This window comes from Sphaerodactylus townsendi, linkage group LG10, assembly GCF_021028975.2.
Source record: "Sphaerodactylus townsendi isolate TG3544 linkage group LG10, MPM_Stown_v2.3, whole genome shotgun sequence".
NCBI classification, from domain to species: Eukaryota; Metazoa; Chordata; class Lepidosauria; order Squamata; family Sphaerodactylidae; genus Sphaerodactylus; species Sphaerodactylus townsendi.
The window spans coordinates 2,681,301-2,706,144 of NC_059434.1; the positions used below are offsets into that span (position 1 = coordinate 2,681,301).

General features: G+C 45.6%; 2 protein-coding genes across 16 annotated transcripts in view; both read right to left on the bottom strand.

The window, feature by feature from the left end:
* The window catches only part of ADD1 (adducin 1), a 68,820-nt gene extending 49,922 nt beyond the window's left edge, over positions 1 to 18,898 (bottom strand). For 9 of the 10 annotated variants that reach the window (XM_048509876.1, XM_048509874.1, XM_048509875.1 and 6 more), the window contains exons 1-3: positions 18,742 to 18,898; positions 7,568 to 7,777; positions 6,280 to 6,442 (exon numbers count right to left, since the gene is read on the bottom strand). In XM_048509876.1, coding sequence (XP_048365833.1) covers positions 6,280 to 6,442; positions 7,568 to 7,759 — 355 coding nt within the window. In that variant the 5' untranslated portion in view covers positions 7,760 to 7,777; positions 18,742 to 18,898. Of the gene's footprint in view, positions 1 to 6,279; positions 6,443 to 7,567; positions 7,778 to 18,741 lie in introns of those variants that run through there. The other variant, XM_048509879.1, reaches the window with a different exon arrangement.
* Positions 18,899 to 23,126: 4,228 nt separating this feature from the next.
* The window catches only part of SH3BP2 (SH3 domain binding protein 2), a 55,801-nt gene continuing 54,083 nt past the window's right edge, over positions 23,127 to 24,844 (bottom strand). For 5 of the 6 annotated variants that reach the window (XM_048509434.1, XM_048509431.1, XM_048509432.1 and 2 more), the window contains one exon: positions 23,127 to 24,302. In XM_048509434.1, the coding sequence (XP_048365391.1) occupies positions 24,162 to 24,302 (141 nt within the window). In that variant the 3' untranslated portion in view covers positions 23,127 to 24,161. The remainder of the gene's footprint in view (positions 24,303 to 24,844) is intronic. The other variant, XM_048509433.1, reaches the window with a different exon arrangement.

Here is a 24,844-nt window from a genome sequence, read left to right on the forward strand (position 1 = left end):
GTCCCGTGATTTTTTCGCCAGACCGGGTATAAATCAATGCTAGTCTTCCAAGTGGGCATTGAGTTGCAAAATGCAGCAGGGAAGTTTGGAAGCGTCCCATCAAAACGGCCGGGTATCGGGGCCTAAAGTAACCTCGCTGCCTACGCTCTGGCGCTTGCTAGCGGGCGGGTTGCGCTGGTTGAGCAGGTTGCGCCGCTGTAACGGGGGCCGAATCGGGCGCTGGCGGTACGCTTGGCGCTTAAAGTGGCAGGACTAGATACTTGGCCCCCCATACCGGTATCATCAGTAACAGCATAGACCTAAACTGGGGCTTCCTGGTCTGCTGCCTCCTTAGCTCCCTCTAACGCAGCCAGCTCCTCCTTATGGTCAATGCATCCTGGTAAGCAAGATGCAGCAGCTTTTCTCGCTCCAATTTGCCGCCCGTCCTTTCGCTTAAAAGCTGCAGTAAGCTTCCACGGCGTAAGGCGCGAAGGCCTGAACGCTGCTGCCGCTTGTAAATCCAATCTGGAGTGTTCCAGGACCTTTATCATGGACTTCGACAGATTCTGGCGATATTGCCATTGAGCCGTTATCTGGCACGGTCCAACCGAGTTGGACTTTCTTTTATGCTGCTGGTCCCGTCCTCTGCAGGTTTCGCCTCTTGTTGCAACTGTGCCTCGCTCCTCCTCCTAAGTAGCTGGCGCTCACGGTTCCATGCTACGGCATCTCGCAGTCGCTTCCACTTCTCATCCCAGTCCTCTCGATGGGAGAGGGAACAGATCCAGCTGGGAATGCAGGCTTCTCTTCGACTCTTCGCCTGGAAGCGAGACATCGGAGACACCGAGCTTCACCGGGTGGCTCCTCGGGCACCTTGCGCGGTCGCTGTCTGGATCAGGGTCCATTGAAGACGGTACGGATACCCTCCCCAATCCTGTTTAGTCCCAGTGTCCTTCCTCGGATCGGCCCCCCAGTGCTGTGCCACGGTGGTTCTTTGGGAGCATCACCAAAATACGGTGTCCAGGAATCGCTCAAATGGATTCCTGCCGTCGACATTTTGTGCTGCGGTCAGCCTTCGCTTCCTCCATGACAGGTTGCATCTGAGGTTTGTAATCCTTCAATGAAAACGGTAGAGATCCATCCACAGGCCGATCCATAGATTACCCCAAACGACCTATGTAAGTCCCATGGTCGTTGCCACGCCCCTCGCTCCAACGGAGTAAAGGAAGACTCGCGGAGCGATACGAGGACGGAAAGAGCCACCAGCGCAGGCCTCGCTTCTCCACGTTCCTCCAGATTCAGAAGGGAAAGGTCGGAGCTCCCTGGGGCTACCGCACTTTCCGCAACAACTAACCTCCAGTCGAGACACTCCGGGAGGACCACTGGCACTAGTAAGATAGATGGATTAAGATTCCTGCCACAATGTAAGGAATTCCATAGAAGCAGAAATAAAAGGCTCTTTGGTGATAAAAGACCGTTTTATTCAGACATCTTAGAAAGTCATAATACCTAGTGGCAGGGAATGACACTTCCCGCCAGAAGCACAGATTATAACTCTATTCATCCCATCCCCCTTCCTGCTTCCCATAGAACGTGGAGACCCCATCTCCGCCAAGATACAATCCCGATGAAGCTGGCCCATCGCCCGGGCTGTGGAATGCACTCAAGGTTACTTTTCCATCAACACCATTGAAACCCTTACACTAAATCAGATGCCAAGGTATATGAGATTGTGGGACAGAATTGTGAAGTGTCCAGATTTGCCAGGAAACGCCAACTGGTGAGACTTCTGATCATATCTCTAGTATGGCTCTCTCCACCCTTGAACAACCATTGGTACTTATCTGTGAAGGGTCCTTCTCCTTTGAGCCGAAGAGGACATCAGCAACCAATCAGGGAAGCAAGAGCAAATTAAATCTTGGATCTCCTAGGACTGCTGGGACATGCCCATTTCTCTTCCAGTTCTGGGACTCCGCCAAGCAGTTCACATTTCATCCTAGAGTCACCTCAGATATCTCCCCTGAAAACATTTCAGTCAAGGTAGGAGCAAGGAGGACGAACAACTTGGAAAGGCACCGGGTAACCCCCGAAAGGAACACCAACCGAAAGAACACATAACTAGGAAGCTCAAAACAACACAACGTACAAACCTAAACAGTTGCCTGGTATGCACGAGAGGAAAAATAATGGTTAGGAGGGCAGATGTCCTCTTCCGCTCAAAGGAGAAGGACCCTTCACAAGTAAGCACCAATTGTCATTCTCCATTTGAGCTCGAGGACACCTGGGTGATCTCCCCTAGCAGTTTTCTATCAGTGGGAGTCTCTTTCCTCATTGAGAATCTGATATAGCACCTTGCAACTGAATCTGGCATCCACTGAACTGAAGGCATTCAACTTGTAGTGGCTTATAAATGTCGAGATGGATGACCACATTGCCGCTCAGCATATCTCCTCTACTGACAAAATGTTATTAAAGGTTGCATTGGTGGAGGCGTTCCACACCGAGTGGGGCTAGCACCTCTATGCTTTGCTTCAGGAATACATTCCCTAAGGCACGTGCTAATGGATTGGGCCGACAATTTGGTGCCTCTGTTGTGGTTGGCTAAGGAGATGAATAGCACCTCTGATCTCCTGAAGCCCTGGGTTCTGATGAGGAAGGCCTTTGAAGTTGTGCTGGACGTCAAGCTTGTGCCAATATACTTTCTTGGGATGCCGCAAGTTCGGACAAAAGGAGGTCAAGAAGATTCTTGTTGCCTGTGCAAGGCCAAATTCACTTTGGGGATCAATGGAGGGTCGGTTCGGAAAACCACCTTGCCTTTGTGGAACACATGTAGCGACAGCTTAACCGACAGGGCTGCCAGCTCAGACACTTGCCTGGCTGAAGAGTCCACCACACAAAAAAAAAACGGTGTTCATCCTGAGATGTGTGAGACATATCCATAATTGACTCAAACGGAGGACTGGTTAGGGCATGCAGCACTGTATGTAGCTTCCAAGTTGGAAAGTGGTACCTGGTGGGCAATGACTTGAATGATGCTCCTCTGAGGAATTGTCTGATGTGGAGGTGATGAGAGGGATTTGTTCTATGTAGACTTGGAACTACAGAGGACAAGGCCGCCACCTGTCTGCGGAGAGTAGAAGAACAGAGAAGTGCATCCAGGACATCCTGTTGGAATCCTAAGACGCCCTTCACCTCGGGCGCCAGGGGATCCACGTTCTTCCTCCAACACCAGTGAACGAATGCCTTCCAGGTTTAGAGTGGGGGACTCTAAATTGGAGAACTGGATTTGATTTCCCCCTCCTCCACATGAATGGCGGACTCTTTATCTGTTGAACTAGATTTGTTTCCCTGCTCCCACACGTGAAGCTTGCTGGGTGACCCGATGCTAGTCACAATTCTCACAGAACTCTCTCAGCCCCACCTGCCTCACAAGGTGTCTGTTGTGGGAAAATGAACGGAAGGAGTTTGTGAGCCACTTTGAGACTCCTAACAGGAGAGAAAGGCAGGGTATAAATCCAAACTCTTCTTCCCATGTATTGTCGAAGGCTTTCACGGCCGGAATCACTTGGGTGCTGTGTAGCTTCAGATTGTATAGCGGTTGCATTTAGCAGCATTTTTCCTGATACTGCATCTGTGGCTGGCATCTTCAGAGGATCCTCTGAAGATGCCAGCCACAGATGCAGGCGAAACGTCAGGAGAGAATGCTGCTAGAACACGGCCATACAGCCCGGAAACCACACAGCACCCATCTTCTTCCCATGTTCCTCAATAGATGGAGTAAATGTTTCTGAGAACACAAGAAAACAGGTGATGCAGATTATCTTAGATAATCTTAGCTCACCATAACTCTGTAGGGAGAAGGTTGAGGCTTGGGTTCCATGCTGGACAGCCGGAATCCTGGTAATTAAGGGCACTGCATATGGGCTGGAGAAAAGCTGGTGAGAGGACCGTGTTCAGGAGAAGTAGCCTCAGGATCATCAGAAGAACAAATCATCTCACCAGGCCATGCTAAAAAAGTGACAGGGTGTGAAGAGTCTGGCTCTGGGAAAGACAGTTGAGCTATGGAATGTGTGCCCCATTCCTGCTTTGGGCCTTACTGGTGTGGAGTTGCAGCCTAATCACTATGAAACTTTGGAAGAAAAGTTGGAGACCTCTTATATCTGCCTTTTTCCCAGTTCCAGTCTAAATTAAAAGGATTTTAAAAAACATTCACCAAAGACTGGTCACAAAGAGAAAGCCTGAACTACTGAAGGAGAATAGGATAAGACTCAAGCCAGCTGAAAAGGGTCGGGGGGGGGGGGGGGGGGGAAACAGGCAAGCTGCTCTTCCCTGCCCATTCCATTTTTACTGTGAAAGCGGGGAGGGATAGAGACTTTGATCCTGCACAGATGCTACCTACACTGGGATGTAGACAGCTCAGCATGCTGTTAAGGAGAAAGGAAATGATACACATTGCTGCTCTCCTTGCAGTGTGGTGACTTGCACTTGCCCAATGAGCAGTGTCTTCAGTAGGCAAGTCCTGCCATCTAGGCTCTTGCAAGGCAGCCTCCACCCACAGCTTTATGCAGGAACCTTCTGTCTTTCTGGAGGCCACTGGGCTGGAGTTTCTTCAGAATAACAAGGCACTGATGCTTTTAGCAACTGAGTCCCGAAAACCTGCTCTTTTGTGCAATGGAATAGCCAAGCCTTACAGGCCATCATGGAAGTTTTACTTCCAAAGACTGGGTTTAGATCCAGACTGTTTTCAACTTCCAGTTCCTACTACAGACCCCCCAGCTTGCTCCCCATGCCATTCCTGAAGGTTTCCTGTCCTGTTTTTGGGAGCGTAATAGGCTGCAGGAGGGGAGAGAGGGAAGGCCTGTTCCACTGTGGCTCCCAAAGCCCATTTATAAAGAATCTCCAGTTTCTTGTTTCTTTTTTACAGAGTGGTCAGATGTCAGAACTCCCCGGCATAGACAACGAAGCACTGGAAAGTTCAAAGGTTTTAGTGCAGATGACAGGTAGAAGGCAAAAGCCTGTTCTGAGCTAATCCCTCAGAACAGTTGATAATATGCAACAGAGTTTCCACACCCACACACACCCACAAAGTGTGAAATAGTTCTTCCAACCCTCAAGGTTACAGTTCTTCCAACCCTCAAGGTTACAGATAAGACACCTGCGGGAGAGAAACATAGCAAAACAGCAGACAGAGCTTGGCACAGCGTAGCATCCCAGTGACCACCCATCCCCCATGACACACATCCTGACATCAGAGACCAAATAAAGGAAGGGAAGGAACAGAAGAAGACAGAAGAGAAAAAGATAAAAGAAATTTAAGAGACTGAAGAGGAAAGGAATCTGTGGAGCAGAGAGGACCAGAACAGTGATGCTTGCTGAAGGCTTTTCTAATTGGCATGAGCAAGGGAAAGGAACAACCCATTCCAGATTCCCTGTTTCACCAGAGGAAAAGGTCACAGGAAAAATTATGTTTTGTATTTTCTTATTTGAGCAGAGAAAGCTTATGACAGGAAATCAGCAGCGTGTCAAACCCTGAACCTGCGATCAGGTTCCGTAACTTGTTAAGAATCAGACTCCGTAACTTGTTAAGAAGACTTTATTGGTAGATACATGGGTGAGAGGGAAAAGGCTGGTTCTGCCTGACCCTTCAAACAACCCCAGTATATCAAACTCTGTTCCTCCTCCCCGCTCCCTAGCTCCTAATACTATCCTGCACTACAGAAGGCAAGAAGAGCTGGAATGTACGATGAACCCAAGGTCAGAAGTTGAGATAAAGTCTTTTAGATGTGAGAGTCTCTTCTCAGGAAAATGAAAGTACTTTAGCCAATTCTGTGGAGTTCACCTCCCCCCTGATGCTCCTCTACTGGTTGTCAGGCTCCAACCTGACATAGCGCTTCCTCAAAACCTATGCATAGCCACACTAATATATACAGAGAAGAAACGGTCAACTAAAGTGATTCTTGTTTTCAGGGGGGTTTCCCCCCCCAGGAGGTTAATGTGTCCACAGTTCAGGCAGAAAAACTAAGTCCAGATATTTCCTGAGTTTGACAGAGAATAGTTTCAGAAACAACATTTTTCATGGATAAAACTGAGGAATACGAGATGCATTAGAACCATCAATCTTGTTATTAATGTTGTTATCCAACATTATAATTTAGTAAATGTTGTAAAGATCTTAGTTAAAACAAGTTTTGAAAAGGTCTTGCTAGAACTATAACTTCACTTGCTGTTGACCAAATTATGGGACAGAGCTCCCTCCAAATATGCCAGCTGGAATTCATTCCTAAAAGAGGAGCTGTTACTTACTCATATTTAAGGCAGCCATTCCCCCTTGCGGTGCTGCTGGATAGACATTTGGCACGTTTGTTGTCATGAAGTCTGCAATCTGTTGCAAAGCCAATAATCCTGTTGGGTTCTTTCCTTTTTTGAACTGCTCCTGGATCATAGATTCCAATTCTTCACAAAATGCCTATCAGAATATTACAGTGAAATAAAACTTAGTGTCCCTTCGCCACCCTCAGAATCAGGCTGCGATCATTGTCAAGCCAGAGATGCCATCCTTTAGACGCACTGTTCAAATTAGCAACTTGACAGGGAGAAGACGGGCAGAAAAGTTCACTTCTCATTGATTTACATATGCAACTCATTGATTTGCATAAGTAATAATTGTCTGTTAGGCAATTATTTTGTAGGGACAAGAGTATATGAGTAAGACAGAAAAGGAAAGTAAACTCGGGAGTAGAAACAGTGTGATACCACTGAGGATTTCTTTTTTTACTTTATTTCAGATTTATACCCACCCTATCCCAGCAGCAAACATTATACAACAGCATACAAAACCAATAAAACCATCTGTTACAATACATTTTGGTATAAAAAATGATCTTCCTTCACAGATCATGTATATAAGCAAAATCAGGAATGGAAATTAGCCAGCATAAAACATGTTTTTCTATCTGACCAAGCATTTGTGTGACAAGAACCTGCCACTAATTCTGGTTTTCTATCACATAAAAGAAACTGTGCATTTGGCAAAGTCCACAGTTTAACCTGTAATTTCTTACATGACAATTATCTCTGCGTGGTAAAACAGCCTTGCATTACAATGCATCTGAAAATGAGACATCAGGAGGGCATCTGAACCAAATGATCTGGAAATTTTCCAAATCTTTTTTCATCATCAAAAAAAGACTTTCAGAGAACTACTCTCATGGTCAGGGTTATGGTTGGGATCCAGAAGACGGTGAAGGAGGCTTCTACAATAAATACGCATGGGGATACTAAACCACCAACACCAACCTGCTCCTGAAACTCAGAGGAACAGCTAAAGCATCAACCAATGGAGTACAAGGAGAGGCAATGGAAAAAATCAAATGTGGACTTGCTACTGAAGTGCTCATGCACTCCTTAATACTTTTGATCCTGCCATCCATTTTAAGGCATTGCCTGAATACTGGACATCGCAATAAGACGCAGTTACATGGATACAGGCTTATTGCCACCTTTGGAGAACGTGTAGGTCTTTCTCATAAAACACTTTGTTACTATGTAGTTTTTAATTCAGGCAACTCCACTGGCAAAATCGGACTCTTACTGGGCTCTGAAGAATCATGGAGACTCTCTTCTTCTGCTCCATCATATTGAAATCCTGGCGAAGGTCAGGAGCCATGTTCCTCTCACGCAAGTACTCTGGATTATTTTCATCAACTCGGTCAAAATACCTCTCTTTATGAGGAGCTGTGGGAGGCGGTGAAGTTACCACCTCTGCACCAGATTCACCATTCATAGCACTATTTCAGTGATCCTGTGGAAATAAGAAAACTAATAATGAGTATATTACTGATTTATGTGACAAACATAACTTTACTATACCGATCTCACTTTTCAAAGTAACATGGGTACTGTGAATTATTTGTATCAGCAACATTTTTATTTGATATAGCTGGACCACTCTCTCCACTTGAACCAGATTGGAGAAAATTAACTACTTTTATAAAACCAAGCAAAATGGCTCTCAAGTGCCATTCTCTACTGTCTCTGTAAACAATGTCCTTTTATTTAAACAATGTCCCATCTTTCTGCTGGAACTGACTTCAACATGCTGACAGTATACCTTTCCTTCCCACCTTTACAGCACTGTCCTCCACTACACAATGCATTGCTCAGGAGCGGAGCACTTTCTACTCATGAGAGACCAGCATCTCTTTTGCCTCTATCTTGAGATGCGCTAAGCTCTTCAAGCAATCTTCAGGCACAGTCACAGCACATCACAGACAATTATTTGAGCTTGCTGGTATCTTTTAAGTCCCACTCCTGAAAAAAGGCAGCAATTATAGGTAGACTTTTGAAGGCGCTGAAACTTTAGGTTGCTTTTTTTCAAGTCCTAGGAAAACCCAAGGATAGAGATTTCTTTCATTTACAATTCACATACTGTTCAATTGCTGGTTCAATTCTGTTAGAATACTTTTGGCAATATTTGACTTCACTCTTCTTCTTTTTTTCAGATGTACCCTGAACTTCTAAAGGGAAAGCTGCCACAAAAGCCCAGGGGCATTTAAAAAAGCATCAATCTATGACTAAGCTGTTCACACAAGAGGATGTGTCCCAATTAAATGAATGGAGCTGGCACCAGCTGAGTGGTTTGAAGGGATGAGAGCAGACAGCCCCATCCTCAGAGCCAATGTACTGGCAGGAAGCCAAGTAATATTATACAAAACAATAACTTCAATACTTCCTATGCAGCCCTACCAAGCTTCCTGCCTCCAAAGAAAACAAGGAAGAAAATAATATTTCTTACTATCCTTTGTTTTAGAGGACAGCAGTAGATGTTGGTCTGTAGTAAAAGAGCCCAGTAGCTCCTTGGAGACCAACAAAATTGCGTGGGAGGATCTGCCATAATCTTTCATCAGGTAGGGCATGTACAGTGCAATCCACAAGGAGGGGGTGTTAAAGAGGGAGGAATACGCCAGTAATACACTAGCAGAGGGGGTGCCATGCAACTCTGTGGTGCTCAAAACTGGAAGATGCTGCTGCACTGGCATTTCTCTGAAATTCCTGAGGGTGGAGCCAACAAAAGTCCAAAGGATTTTTAATCCAGAAACCCCACCAACAGCAGCCACAGACCTAAACCACCAAAAAGTGTGGTGTAACCCATTGGTCTGTAGGGTTTTTTGGGCAGTCGGGGATTGCTTTTTCCAGCTTCCTGCATTGCCTGAAACCCTTTTGGAAATGGAACATCTGGACATGGCAGCACAATCGCTGGCCACTGCAAATCTGTATCCACCCCCTTGTGGACTGCACTGCCCAACTCTTAGAGCTTATACCCAAAAAATCTTGTTGGTCTCCAAAGGACTACTGGATTCAAATCCAGCTGTTTTACTGTACTCAGTTTCCAGTTGACATTATAGCTGTTTGCCTCTATTCCCATTATTCTTTACCATTATTTTCCAAGTTTACTATGCATCACAACAAGTCATATCTTGCTCAAAGACCTCCAAGCATTAAATCATTTTCCTCCTTCACCCTGATCAACATGAATTAACAAATATAGCAGCATTTTTCAATTCCCAAAAGGCCAGCGGTAACCATCCAAGTGCTACAGAGCTGGCCAAAGGTCACAGAACATGTAAACCACTTTGCTAGAACGAGGGAGCAGGTGGAAGGCGGGAGTGAGTGAGGGGAGGGAAGTGACTGAGTGAGTGAGGGGTAGCATGCAAGGGAGGGGAGGAAGGGGGCCCGGCATCTGGACATGGCCCACCCACCCTAGCGGGGGGGGAGCGGTGGCATGCAAGAAAAGGGGAGTGAGGGGTGGCATGCAAGGGAGGGGAGGGCCCCAGGCATCTGGACATGGCCACCCACCCTAGTGGAGGGAGGGGAGGCATGCAAGGGAAGGGGAGGAAAAGAAGGGTGGCATGCAAGGGAGGGGAGGAAGGGGGTCCAGCATCTACACATGGCCTGCCCACCCTTGCGGAGGGAGGGGAGACATGCAGGGAAGGGGAGGGAGGGCCCCGGCATCTGGACATGGCCCACCCATCCTAGGGGAGGGGAGTGGCATGCAAGGGAGGGGAGGGGGATACTCTGCAACCAATCAGTTCTAGGACCAATCAGTTGCTCGACAATCTTGAGATTTAGCAACTTTAAATATTCAGCAACTCCTTGGCTATCTATATTAGAGAGTTTATATAATGGAAAATACGTGAGAAGAGGAAACTGATGCAGGTGTGAGAGTTAGTTCAGTGGCTAATGTTCAGAGGGTGCCAAAGTAAGAACCTGCAGACACAGCCCTTCTGATGTTCCAAGGCATGGAACACCCCCAAGCCTCACACTTTTCCATCTTGTACTTTTGGATTGAGTGAAATGTTCTGTAAGACAGGAGAAAATATTTAATAGGGCCTTTTTTCCAGTGCTCCCCCAAATTTCCCATTGGAAAAGCTGAAAAAGTCCTTTTGAGAACAAAAACCTTGCCTTAAGTAGTATTTTACGCATTCTAAAAGACAAAATATTTCATAAAACATTTTTCCTCCCACTGGGAATAAAATAAGTTCTTGGAGGGACCTCCACATCTGTAATAAACACACAATTTCATCACATCTGTGTTGTTAATTCATCCCATGGCTGGGAATGGTGTGTGCACTCTGACTGTGTCCTTCTCTGCTCTGCTCCATTAACACCCAGGACCATCTTCCCTCTTGTTGTCAAACTTATCTGTCCTATGTAGCTTTGACAACACAAAGTGTAAGTGGGTGTGCCTCACAAACACTTAGAACACATTACCACCCCCATTAGTCTTTAAGATTCAACAGACTCTATTATTACCTCTACAGAGAGCTGTCATTCTGGGCAATTTTTTTTTTAGTGGGAAGGAGCAGGACTTTCCTAATGTAATTGACAGAGTCCTCAAGGCAGGACAGCAGATTTCCCAGTGCTGTCTGAACCCAGCAGTCACCCTCTGTAGAGGCATCTTACTCTTGGGGGGCAATGTTGGTACTGATACTAGGCTATGAGGTTAGCGAAGCCTGGTGCATTGTAAAGGGAGAAAACAAGCTCCTCCTTCTTTAGTTGAAAGTGCCTAATTATGATCTGTTACAGATGTGCTGTTAATGGAGGCGGGGAGATATGTGGGAACAGTTTGTGCTCTGTTCAGTGGTTAATAGCTAAAGTAAATTTGCTGTAGTTTACCTGGATGGAAGTCAAGCTCACACTGACCAATCCCTAATGTATGTGAAACGTCCATGGGCTGTTTTATACTCTTTCAAAGGTATGGGGAAAGCATCTATGCTCAAAGTATGCTGAGAACTACTCTTACATACTAGGGTAAACACTTACCATGAAGATAATATCTGAAACCTCACCGCAGGATGTTATCTAAAAACTTACTAGATTGGGTGTCACTTTCAGGACTCACAGGAGCAAGAAGAAACAGACAAAAGAATTACTCGGTATGATAACAATCGCAGACTGCTAATGAAAAGAACTAGGCAAAACAGGAAGACCAATAAATGATATTGGAAAGAAAGCAGAGACCACACCCTGACTAGATTACAATGGCACATGTAAGCCCTTTTGTTGTTCTTGGTATGTGGTAGTTTTTATGGGTTTTAGTTATCCTTTTATTTATCCTTTTCAAGCCAGGTACGCATCAAGGTAAACTGAACCTCTGTTGTGGGGCTCTGAGCTGTGTTGGCAGGTGGTGGGGGAAATGACAGTGATGACTTAAAGCACAAAGACAAGCATTCTTTACCTAGAAAATTAATCCAACACTGTAAATTGTTTTAACTAAAAACTTTATTGTCTATATTTTGAGTGAGGAAAACTTTGTCTCAAAGTATTTGATTCCAAAAGAACACATTTCACAAGAGTTCTTTTTTGTGCTCCCTGCAGTTTCCAATTTCTATGTCTATACTAAAGATCCCCTGATCTGGTTGGCCCTGGCCAGCCTGATCTCATCAGATCCAATCTCAGAAGCTAAGGGTTGGTGTCATGATCGGCCCAGTTCTGACTTGATCCTGCCATGTCTCCTGGGCAAAAAATGGGATCCTCTCTCCTTTCCCCCTCCCTCCTGCCTGCTTATTGCTTCAGTTTCGTTTTCCAGGCAAAGCCTTATCTGCTCATCAGGCACCTGCTAGCTCTTGCTCTTCACAGCGCTGGGGAGTGTGGGTTGTTTTGACCTAAGTGAAGCCTGTGCTGCCTCTGGACTGTGGGACTGGAGGGGTACCAACTCCCTTGGGAACTGGTGTTAAGGGGGTGGTGTTACGTGATGTGTAGGGGCATGATGAGGAGTATAATAAATGTGTTTTGGCACTTAATATTTAGTTCTGGCAATAGAAGTCTAAATGTTTTTTTCCTGATGCTGTTTCATGGTAGAGAAATCATCTGAATACGCAGTCTCACTATTGAACAGTCTAGGGACATGAGAGTTGGGCCCAGTTAGTGTACGGGTGGGAGGCTACCAAGGAATTCCAGAGTTGTTATGCAGAGGCAAGCAATAGTGTTTATTTTAAGCATTTCTTTTTTCTATCTTTCAGATGGCAAAAACGAAGGGGCCTGTCCCAAGCAGGTACAGAGTGAGACAGTCTGAACTTCACTCTCGGAAGCATCGGGTTTGGTTGTTCAAAACTTAGCTTTTGTTCCAGAAATGTGTCATACAGCAGAAGTTCTGAATTATGCATTTTGTTAAAGGTCTGATAACAGCAGTAAATTTGAATTTTTCGCTATCTTCAATATTGACAGGAACTTTGTTTTTCCTTTTATTAGGGATCGCATCAAGCCTGGCCTTAATATTAACCACTTTTTATGAGCAACTGAACAGAAACAAGTTCTTGTTCTTAAACCTATTAAAAACAAAGGTGACCACATATGTTTTCACATATATTTCCCCTAGCCAATGAAAGCTGCAGCAAACACTACATGAACTTTGAGCTTCATTCAGTCTGCTGGTAGCATTTTGCTATTCTCTGATTTTTCTACCTGCTGCAATGATCAATCATCATCTTCGCCACACCATATTTAATGATTTTTTTCTGATCCAGCTGCATTTTGTTAAGCTGCATGTTTCATGCGTGTAAACAGTTACATCACACTGTTCTGTAATTTATTGTTTTCTCTTCCTTTTGTCCAGCTCAGTGTTCCCTTCCTAGCCTGAACATATAGGCCTATTTTTTTTCTCTTGGCCTTGATTCAGGGTGTGGCTTTTAGCTGTAAGCTACAATGACTATTTGAAAAGAAAAAGCAGAATGTTACAACAACCAAAGGCACTGTTCCCCATGTACAGAAATTAGATCTAAAATGTTGGCTGAATCGCTTGACATTTCTGGCAGGTTTCTTGGTCTCTGCTGCTTTTGTCCCTTCTTTCAGGCATGCGTTGTTTCTCCACAGCTCTCAGTAAGAACCAATATTCATCACATGACCTCCTGCTACCTAACATGCAGAATGAACCAGGTCACTTTCAGCCTATGGGGTGATTCAACACAGAAGCACAGGGTTACCCCATCTCTCACAATGCATCTTCATCCAAAGTTAAAACCAGCCACATCTGCTGCCAAATGGGTAACCATCCTTGGCTATCATGTCCAACCTGTCCAAGCTCTTCCATGTTTTAACACAGAGACCTTTCCAAACAACCGAACCACAGCCACAGCAACAATCATGTGAGCAGGAGTTCTTATGGCATAGTCCACAAGGTGCAGAAAGGGCCAGAAGTGCTATGGAAGTGATACCACTGGCGCATGTCATCTGCAGCGACACGAGTGGCATTAATGCTGTGGGGGAGTGCAGGAGTACCACAGGGGGCGCCACCACAGCCGTAGCGGGGACGCAAACCAATGCAAGAGCCTGCACTGGTGCCAAAGAGGGTGCACCCACGGGCAGGGGCGACGTTAGTGAAAGCTCTGGCAAAGCCCAGAGGCCTCTATAATAAGAATTCACAGTGCCCCCCAACAGAGCAGCTGCGCCCCTAAGGTGCCAAAGTGCTCAGAATACCAACCAGCCCCCTGGTAACGGCAAGCTCTCAGGCACTGGACAAGCCCCCTCCCCAGAAACCAATGAAAGAATCCCAGGGCATTTAAAAAACCCAGCCAAAACCTGCCAAACCCCATAAGGTAAGATGTGTTGCACAGGATGCTGTCGGTCAGCTCCCTGCTGTGGGGACTTAAGAGTGAGAGGGTGGCACTCAGGATGGTGGCAAGAGCAGAACTCAGCACAAAAACCAACCCAGCAGAGCAAAATCCACACTCTCTGTGGCTGCGCTCTCCCACTGAGGCTTCATTTCAGGAATAGCAGCTCCACAGTCAGGACCCGATTGGGTGGCTGCACCATCACAGGTAAGCTGGGCAATGCACATCTGATACCAACTTCCTGGTTCCACCTCCCCTTTTGCAGAGTTGGCAGCCCTAGTGGGTAAGGTGGCACTTAGCGCCCATCAGAGCCAGGTGGAACTAACAGCTGTGGCACCTACCAGTTGCACATAAGACACTGATCTCTTCAACAGCATAATCATTTTACTTGCAAGCAAATAATGGGTACTATTATGCTTTTAAACATGTTTTATGTCTGCAGCGTAAACAGGAATCTTATGTTAAGTATACCATGTATCTTACCGGTAGATAATATTTATCTTAAACACATTTTCATCCCTCCCAAAATAATTTATTGGATTTTTGTTCAGTACTTCTGAAGACTTCTAGTTTTGCCACTGGGAAATCTGAAAAAAAGTTCACAATCTTCCCAATTCCCCCCAACACACACACACCTCTAATTTTTCTATTCACAAGCATAGAATGTTTGAGCCCACAGGCTGTCGCAACTGATATACTCCAGTCACTGTTGAGGTTGGCTTTTTAAAAACTTCTTCTCGGCAGCCTTCCAACACAGGTTGAGGCAGCAATGGCCAGCTATCAGAATACCAAGCCAATCATCTGCTGAGCCTACAAGAGCAGCAACTACTGTGACCAGTGAGCAACAGGGTTACCAACTAGATACAATGCCATTGCAAGCAGCATAACAGTGACCTGACAAGCACAACCGTCTCACTCAGGGGCATGCCATAACAGGGGCTGTTCCACCTGCAGTCGGTGCAGCTTTCAAAGGCTGGAGCCTTTCCAGACTGAGAGCAGGAAGCCCCATTCATCGGATTTGCATTCAGAACTCCATATCTGAAGCTGTCGGATAAATGTTTTGTTTTACAACTGTGTATTCTAATGTGGTCTGATCCCCTTGTTCATTACTAACTCCACTTGTCTTCGGAATAGGACGTTTGTTTGGAAGGGGCTGAGAGCTCTTCCAAAGGCTGCGCTAGCCAAGTTCTAGTGAGGGGGTCACAAGCCTCCTGATTATGGCTGGGGAAGAGAGAAGGAGAAGTGGGGCTGCCGAGATGTTCAGCAGCAGCAATAAACCTCATCAGTGCAACAGCAGGAATGCCAATGAGTGAAGTACTAAGCACAGACTGGCTGCCCTGGATATCACCATCCAACAATTTTGTCAGATTTCTGTAAGTACTATCAGTACTATGTTCAGTTCTGGTTGCCACATCTCAAAAAGGATATCGAAGAGATAGAAAAAGTGCAGAGAAGGGCAACGAGGATGATTGAGGGATCGGAGCACCTTCCTTATGAGGAGAGGCTGCAGTGTTTGGGACTCTAGTTTGGAGAGGAGACATCTGAGGGGGGATATGATTGAAGTCTATAAAATTATGCATTTCAAGTTATATGTTTGGAATAAATGAAATCTTTTTCATAACAAGGGTTTTCTCACTCAAAAAAAAAATCCCATAGGAGCCCTTTCCAACACTTCTCAATATTTCCCAGTTTTTCCACCAAAAAAACCCAGAATCAAATCATGGGGAGAAAATGTGGGTTTTCCCCCCCAGATTTTTCTCATTTTCTTCCAGGATTCATTATTTTACCCAGGAAATCAGGCATACTAATCCTCTCTCCACAGCTTTTACCACGTCAGAATACAATGTTGGTTTTATCACCAGTGCCACCAGAAGATTTCACGTGCCTGATGATCTGTCCCACATACAGGAATATTTAAAGATCACCAAGATAATAGATGTGAAGCCCTTTAACACTGTCATAACATTGTATATATGCTTATGATAGACCCATAGCAAGGTAACATTTTGCCACCCCAAACCAAAAAGACTCATGTAATTCATGTCAATTAAAAAACCCAGAGAAATCATAGTATTAAAAGACTACAAGGCACTTGTTTATTCCTATACCGAAAATTAAAGACATGACAGTTTCACAGCCTACTTCAGCTTCTGCTCTAAACCTATTCTACAATACAATACTTCATATTTTGCTTGTTTACCTAAACAATCCCTTACTGGTCTGGTCTTAAAAAGGCTGGCACCCTTTCCATGACCAAGTTGTCTATCATGATGGAATGGACAAGTCAAATGGAAATGTAGTGCTACATTTGTGTCATAAATGTAACTTGAACTGGCTTTGCAATTGATTAATTTCTCTTAACAGTTCAGTTCACCTGCATCTGTTATGGTATTATAATACCCTAAAGAGTTAATTGGCTGTTTTTGCTTTTGGTTAAACATTGTTTTATTTGATTGTGGTGGGTTTTCCAGTGAGAAGGGAATGTTTTAGTGGGGTATAAATTGTCATGTCCCTGGTGGGGAAGCAATCAGTAAGTGTTTGGGTGAAACTTGCTATGCAAAGGTGTGGTTGATAGTATAGTATTGCAGGTGGGTTTTTTCAGTCCATTGATACACCTCTGAAGATGCCAGCCACAGATACAGGCAAAATGTTAGGAACAAGATCCACCAGACTACGGCCACACAGCCCAGAAAACCCACCACAACCAGTTGAATCCAGTTGTGAAAGCCTTCAGAAATACATTATTTTATTTATTTAGATAATTTAAACACTACCTCTTTTATTTGAGTGTACAGTACAATTCAGTACAATTTAGCCAGAGCATAAAATGTTTAGCAATCTTAACTGATCCTCATAAAAATAGCCCTGATGCTACAAGCAAACAAAATATAATTTAAAGTAATCAACCTACGCAGTTAAGAACTCAAGTAAAAAGATGCTTCAGCCTGGCACCTAAAAGACAACAGGTTAACAACCAGGCAAGCCTTAAGGAACAGGGCATTCCACAGGTAATTTTATTGCATAATTAAAAAACCCAACCACACCAGCAACTACAGAAATGAGAAAGCAGCAAACCATTAGAAGACCCAATCCGTGCTCAACTTGTCAAGGTTTGACAAAGGGGAAGGAAGGCAGTTCAGTGGAGTTCCAAAGCCCACAAGCTAAAACATCCCTCTCCTATCCATCACATTTCAGATGACCAAAGGGACATCCCTCACAACAGGAGCCCACTGAATGATGGATAAGGTAGGCACCTTCCTTTGAGATAACAACCAGGCCTTCACTCCTGCAAAAAATTATAAAGTCTACTAATATAGGCCACTCTCTCTCAAACCCCAATCGGAAAACAAGCAAAAAGGCAGGCTAAAGTCTCCACTCCGCCAAGGAAGCTTGCAGGGTTACCTTCAACCAGTCACAACCTAGCCAAACGACCTCACTGTGTTGTTGGGAAGATAAAATGGGGAAAAACTGAAGTTGATTTGGGCCCCACTGGGAGAAAGGCAGGGAATAAATAAAGCAAAAAAACCCTATGCCAACTGTAGCTGCCAAAGTGAGGAAAACACATTACAGCAACCAAAGTGAAAATTAACCAAGCCCTGGGGGACAGTTGACAGATCCGACTTTTCCAGGAGATGCACACCCAACTAATCTGGCACCATCACTTACATGAGTGAACTCCTAAATGCCTGAAGACTTCTTTTTAATCTGAATTTTTTTGTCTAATTCTAGAACATTTCAGCATTCATAGTTCAAAACGATTATCTGGAAGACAGCCTCACAGTCCACTAATAAGATGAGAAAGGAAAGATACTGTAACATCCTGAACAATTACAACCAACTGTGTCCCTCTGTTTTCAGCAAAACTTAATTTGAAGACCAAAATCTTAGTTATAACTTGAATTCTAACTAAAATGCAACTGAAGATCCCCATATCAGGTGATACAAAAAAAAACAACCCACACAAGACTTCAGGGTGATACAGCGGAGCATCTTTACTATGCATATTTACTATGCCCATTCACAAGGCAAGCCTTCAGTGCAGCCCTGGAGAGCCAACAACCCCAACACCAGGACTCCTTCTGGTCCCCCCCCCGCCACACACACCATCCCTTAAACTTCATGCACCCTGCCCAGAACAAGGAAAACACACGAGCCCCTTGCTGAGAACACACCGGGGGGGGGGGGCGGAGGGGGGGGGTCTTCGCCTGGGACCCGCCAGGATTTCTGATCCCCCCACCGGCACTATGGTGAGCCCAGAGTTTTTGCACAATGAGGAAAAGTCACCCCCTGTGGGAGGGGGGCAGTGGGAATCCTGGGAGGGGCAGAGCTGGGGGGGGGTGCTCTCCAGGGGCTTCAGCAGGCCGTGCTGGAGGGGGGAGAGGAAGGGTAGCTTCCCCCGGAGCGGCGGCCCTCCTCCCCCACTTCCCACCCCTCAGCCGCCTCAGGATGCCCCCTCCAGCTGGGCAAAGGGGAGCTGGGCGGCCTCCCTTCCCAGCGACACCCCCGCCCCGCTCGAGGACGGCCGGTCGGGAAGTGCTGCGCGGGGGGGGGGGGGAGTAGCTTCCCGCCCTCCCGAGCTGAGGGAAGGGGCCCCACCGGGAGTCCCACAGCCCCCCCGCCCTTTGCTGGCCCCTGGGGCCGGTGGGGGCCGCCTCACCGGCAGGGACGACGAAAACGAGGCGGCCGCTGTGGACGCCTCCGTGGCCGAATCAGTGGGCCCCTCCCGCCTGCTCCTCTCCCTCACTCCGCGGCGGCAGGGTGCGGCTTCGGGCTGTCCGCAGGCCAAAGAGCGGCGTCCCCATTGGACAGCGCCCGCGCCGCTACTAAGCCGGCCGCTCATTGGCTGTGCGGGCGAAGTGTGGGCGGGGAAACGCGCCATCGCGGCCCCGCCTACCGCGGGAGCCCCTGAGGGAAGGCTCTGCTGGGTTGGGGTTGCGAGCGGGCCGCTTCTCCCGTCCGTCCGTCCGGGGCTTCAGGCTGCCGCCCCAAAGGCGGGATAAAGAGTTTGCGGGACGGTCCAGAAATCCAGACGGGCCAGCCTTCGCTTTCCCGGGCACGAGGACCAGCGGGGCTCATTTCGTGACAGGACGAGGAGGAGGAGCAACACACGCGCCCCTCTTTCCCGCCCCCGAAGGGCCTCGGGATTCCTTGGGGATTGTTTCATTAATTGAGCGCCCTTTCCTCACAAACGCCTCACAATCCTTGCTAATCTCGTGGGAACGAGTGAGACCTAAGACGAGGGTCTGGTCTATCAAGGGAATGTTTACTGGAATTACGCCGCTAATACTTTCATTTGACAGTCCCAGTGCTCTGGGAGCTAACACCCAACTACTTGACAGTCAGGCGGCTTTTCTTGTTCTTTTCTAGGATGGGGTCAGTTTCCTCACTAGAAGAAGAAGAGCTGGATTTATACCCCCCCCCCCTTTCTCTCCTGCAGGAGACTCAAAGGGGCTGACAACCTCCTTGCCCTTCCCCCCTCACAACAAACACCCTGTGAGGTAGGTGGGGCTGAGAGAGCTCCAAGAAGCTGTGACTAGCCCAAGGTCACCCAGCTGGCGTGTGTGGGAGTGCACAGGCTAATCTGAATTCCCCAGATAAGCCTCTACAGCTCAGGCGGCAGAGCTGGGAATCAAAGCCGGTTCCTCCAGGTTAGAATGCACCTGCTGTTAGCCACTACTACTCCTAAAGAGAGTCCTAGCCTCAAAAGGAAGATCTTCTAGCCCTGGCCCTAGAGTCAGGGATAATGAGGAAGCCCTGAACCAAGCATGTCTCTTCAAACCTGTCAGCAGTAGGCCTTGCTGTATTTAAATGCTGCTTGCACAGTCTGGAACTTGCTCAGTCTGGAGCAAATAAGATCTGTCCTGGAATCTTTTTATCTTCTGGTAAGGATGGGTGGTGAAACAAGACTTCAGATCCCTTCTGCTTAATTTTATACACATTTCCACTTCTTGTGGATGCTTGACTAGAGGATGGTCTAACCTCCACCCCCTTGGTTCTTTGGATGCCCTTAATGAATGGCTATTGGGCCCATAGCAGCACTGTACAGGACACTCATGAACAGATCTGAGCATCCCAGATCTGACTGAATATAGTCAATGTCCAAGCCTTTTGCCGTTCAAATTAATTTCACTGAATAGGGCTTGAGGTTCTCTGCTGGAAAAACTGGAGATGGATCTCTCACATCTTCAGGAAACAGCATGGAAGTGTCCTCAGATTCTGCACTGGATCTGGAAGAGTAACTGTCAACAGAATCTTGACAGACATGCAGTGAAACAACAGAGTCATCGTGCTATGACATCAAAGACTGCTGGTTGTTGATCTTGGATAATACGAAGAGATGTGATATGGAGGAGGTGTGTCCCAGTGGGTGCGCAGAGGCATAAACATCCCCAAACAGCATGAATGGGAAGACTGGCAGAAACCTTGTGGTTGACAAGACAGATGAGCTACTGATGTTGACTGTCTTCCTCCATCTAAGGGAGGCAAAGATACTTCTAAAACATCATATTCCAAAAAGGGAGATGAATATCTGCTGAACATTAGGAAAGATGTCCTCAGAAGAAGGGGGAGTTGTGGACTGGCAGAGTCTGTGACAGGCGATAATGATTGACAGGGGAGTGGGAACCTCAACAAGAGATTCCTGAACTCCAATCACAATTCTGCTAGGGACTTGCAACGAGGAAGAGACTGCAACAGATGACATTGAGGTGACAGATGACTCAGAACCAGAGGATCTCAGCATCAAGACAACAATGGAGATGGATGCTGAGACTTCAAACTGATGAACCGAAATGACGAACTGGAAGCTAAGCAGGGTCAGTACTTGGAAGTGAGGCTACTGAGGAGGGCTCTACAGACAAAGTCAATGGCAAACCACGCTACTTCTCACTTGCCTTGAAAGACCATTGAAGTCAGCTGCAACTTAATGGCACTTTACCAAACACACTATTACCCCAATCCCTGAATGTGATTGTCCTTTCGTTTAGATTTGTACTCAGCTGGCCATACAACACACAACCCAGGGTTGTGCATGCTATGGTGACAATAATGCCTTAGCATAGCAAGAAGTGCAGATTCCAAGGAAGCCCAGTAATCACCATTACAGTAAGCAATATCTTGGCCAGCTGAGGATGACAAGATATTCTGCAGGAGAAGACTTCCCATTGGTCAAAAAGTAATGCAACTGCTAGGAATGCTAGGTTTTCAGGACACTTTGTATGAACTTCCATACCCTGCTGGAAGTGTGTGTATATGTAATCTTCCAGCTGAATGCAGCACGTCGTATATTGTATAAAGCAGGTTCTCATTTACAAAAGCTGGTTGGCTTTTCATGTACCGTGGGATTCATTCAGAATTAAAAATACCTCTGTTTCTAGCTCAAAGCTCAGTTTTTCTTTTGAAGCTCCCTTCTCTGAATCAAATAGTTTAAATAGAATTGCATATGATTAAGAAGCAATCACTAGTGTAGGGGTGAGCCCGCGAACCCGGCAGAACCGTAGAAGGAGCGCCAGGCATGCCGGTGCCGGCTACGGCCTTCCGGACGCACACGCTCCCCCAACCCCCGTTCCCCCATGAGTCACGGGTCATGAACTGCCCTGGCCCTTGGTCACCCAGGTGTGTCTCATACAAAGGGGACAAAGAAATCCTGCCCTCAAGGTGAGGAATTAGGCCCAGACCACGGATGCTTCCCTCCCGCGCCGCGTAGCAGCCAGGTAGGATCATGCATCGCATGATAGTCTCCAGCTCTCCCGACCTCCTGTTCTCCTGCCTGCCCGACCCCTTTACACGCCCCCGGTGAAACCCCAATAAAAGGTGTGAGGGCGAGTGCACGGCAGAGTTGCCAGGATCACGGGATCCCACACTTCCTGCTTACTGGCTCTGCAGGGTAGATCTCCGCAGGTGATCTCTTCCCTGGGACCTCGTGGGTACGACTACAAGCAGTATTTTCCTCGGTACACCAGGCCTTGGAAAATTACAGAATTAATACACAAGCAGTGCAATCCTTCGCAGCATTACTGAAATCTCTGTCCACTGAAATAAACAGTCTGAGACTGCAGGATTATACTGCAGGTCTTGTTTCACTAAGATAATTTCAAATGGTGGAACTCTCTCCCAAGGGAGATTTGTCTTTCTTCCCCATCACTGTCTTACACCAGCAGGTGAATGCTGTTTTTCTTTGTGTGTTCCCTTGACCTCTTTTTCCTACCTATATGAGGAAGTGAGCTGTGACTCACAAAAGCTCATATTGGAATAAATGTTATTAGTCTTACAGATATCACTGGATCTTTTATTTTGCCATGATGACAAACTCACATGTGCAGCCCTTCTCAACTCTTCTTTCTGCCCTCATGCCTGGGTCTGTATTTAAAACACTTGGTTTTAGTTGGTTCTTATTATGCATTTTATAATAATCCACTTTTAATTATTAACCAACTGGTTGGGCAGAAAGGATATAAATTTTGCCTTACAAATGTACCTAAGATGATTTCAAGTAATCATCTTTGCATTTAAGCATCAGACACTGAATTCAAGACCATTTAAACATTATCATTAGCTTTAGAAACAGCCATTTATAACCTCACAGGCAGTTCCTCTCCCCTTCAGTGCTCTAGTGCTGCATGTGGGCTGAAGTTTCACTAATCCCATCCCTAAGAGAGCTTTAAAGGGAAAGGAAAAAGGAAGGAAAGAGAAAAGTTTGCTAGGACACACCTTTCCCTTTAGGAGTGACAGAAAGGTCCTGCAACAGCTTGCACTTGGTAGCTTCATGGTTTTATAGCCTACTTTCCCCAGCAATGCTACTCCACAGTGGTCAATTGGAATACTGCAGGATGTCTCATGACTAGAGCTTTGGAAAGCATGAAGGTGACTGTATATGTCATTCAATAAACTAAATATATCCATAAAAAGATTATTTCTTAGGTGTATCATGATGTGCACTGTAATGTCCCATGTAACCATCACTACTTCAGAGGTGAAACTGAAGGTAAATGGTGAGATTTTCCCAACACTTCCCCACTGATTTCAGAGATGAAAAAGGTTCGCTATCTTTTAAAATCTGTAAAAATCAAGTTACATTTATTGGTAGAAGTTAACCATAAGTGTGTTTCTCTAACAAAAGAATATACGTCCATAGAATTGCAAAGAAAAATAGTAGTCCACATTGTACACAGTGCTAACATAGCTTTGCTCAGCTAGATTGCATTTCAAGATATCATCTTAAAAATACAAAATTTTCTTCAGCATTTTAAATGCAGATAGTTTGCAGAGGTATGTTTCATTGTCTCTAGACAGAATACAGTTTGATTAAAGTGTGTGTGCATGTGTAAAATAACTGTTTGGATCTTGGTCCAGGTAAAATACAGAATATACAACAAGTTTTAGTACAGGTCCTGAATTTTAAAACCTCTTCAAATGAAGTTATAAACCAAATAATGGAAAACATGAATGGATATAACACACCCTATTAGCTCATCTTAGAAAAGCACTGTAAAGGAAACATCAGAACCGGGTTGAAAATGTACTGATTGCAGCATGTTTTGGTAGCAAAAATTGGAAATAGCAAAAGTATCCAACATTACAAGGAGATCTAGCTTTTTTTTTCCAGTTTGTTTCTTCTTTTGTAATTCTGAACATAATAATAAAGAGCATTATCAACCACTTCAATACCAATTTGAGTCCTGCTGCAATACCTTGTCAAGCAATTGTGGCAAACAAGTCAGCAAAACATGTCTGGCTTTTGGGGGTTTTCCTCTGCTATTCAGCCTCATGACCACATACTGAGAGAAGGAAAATCAGTAGTTCTGCTGAACAGGCAAGTCTGCAAAAATTCCATTGCACCAACCTGTCTTAGCTTTCTTCTAGCAATGCAATCTTTTAATTATGTTATCCAGCAACCCAATCCAATCTGAAAATGGGTAGCAGGCAGTTCCTTCAATAAAACCATATAGTCTGTAAGAGAACCATAATCAGAAATTGTCCAGTACTGAAATCCATGACCAGTTTATGAGGCAGGAAAGCACTTCTCTTCTCTTCCGATCCCATATTCCTCTTCATTACAGTGTAGATGATGAAGGTGCATCACCTTGATCCAGAACAGCCATAAGGAAACTGGAGCCTCAGACTGTTGTGGCCAGGCAAGGTGTGGCAGAGGTAGTGTTCAACTAGACTTCCAAGACTTGGGAACTGCACATCTGACTCCAGGTAAAACTTTGAGTCCTGCTGCAAAATTGAAATGGATATCTGAGATTCCACCAGCTCAGGAACATGCCATGACACTGAAATGAGAAACACTGAGGCCAATCCCACCATCTCAGATTGGATAGACTGCTTCTGTAGAGCTAACTGGTTCTAACGATACATTAATATACCTAAGTTGATGTTACAGTCAAGATGCCACACTGCCCCTTTCAAATGTCCAGATTTAGACATTCAAACCAAGTTCTAGCTCACAGATGGGGAGGGGGGGAGGAGTAAAAAGGTAGGCTGCAACTCTTTCTGACATTTGATAAATGTTTTTTTAGAGGTAATAATAATTGGTAATGTTTGAAACAGGAAAATCATTTTTGGTAATATCGACACCTTTATTCTGGCAATTCTTCCTAATAAAGACAGTTGAATATTTCCATTTCTTTAAAGATCTTTGATTACTTTCCATATTTTTGATCATTATTTTCAAATAAAGAATAATTCCACTCCCCAATTTTGTTTAATTTTCACTCACAATTTAGATTCTAAATCTTCTAATTGTAGTCCAGACATGT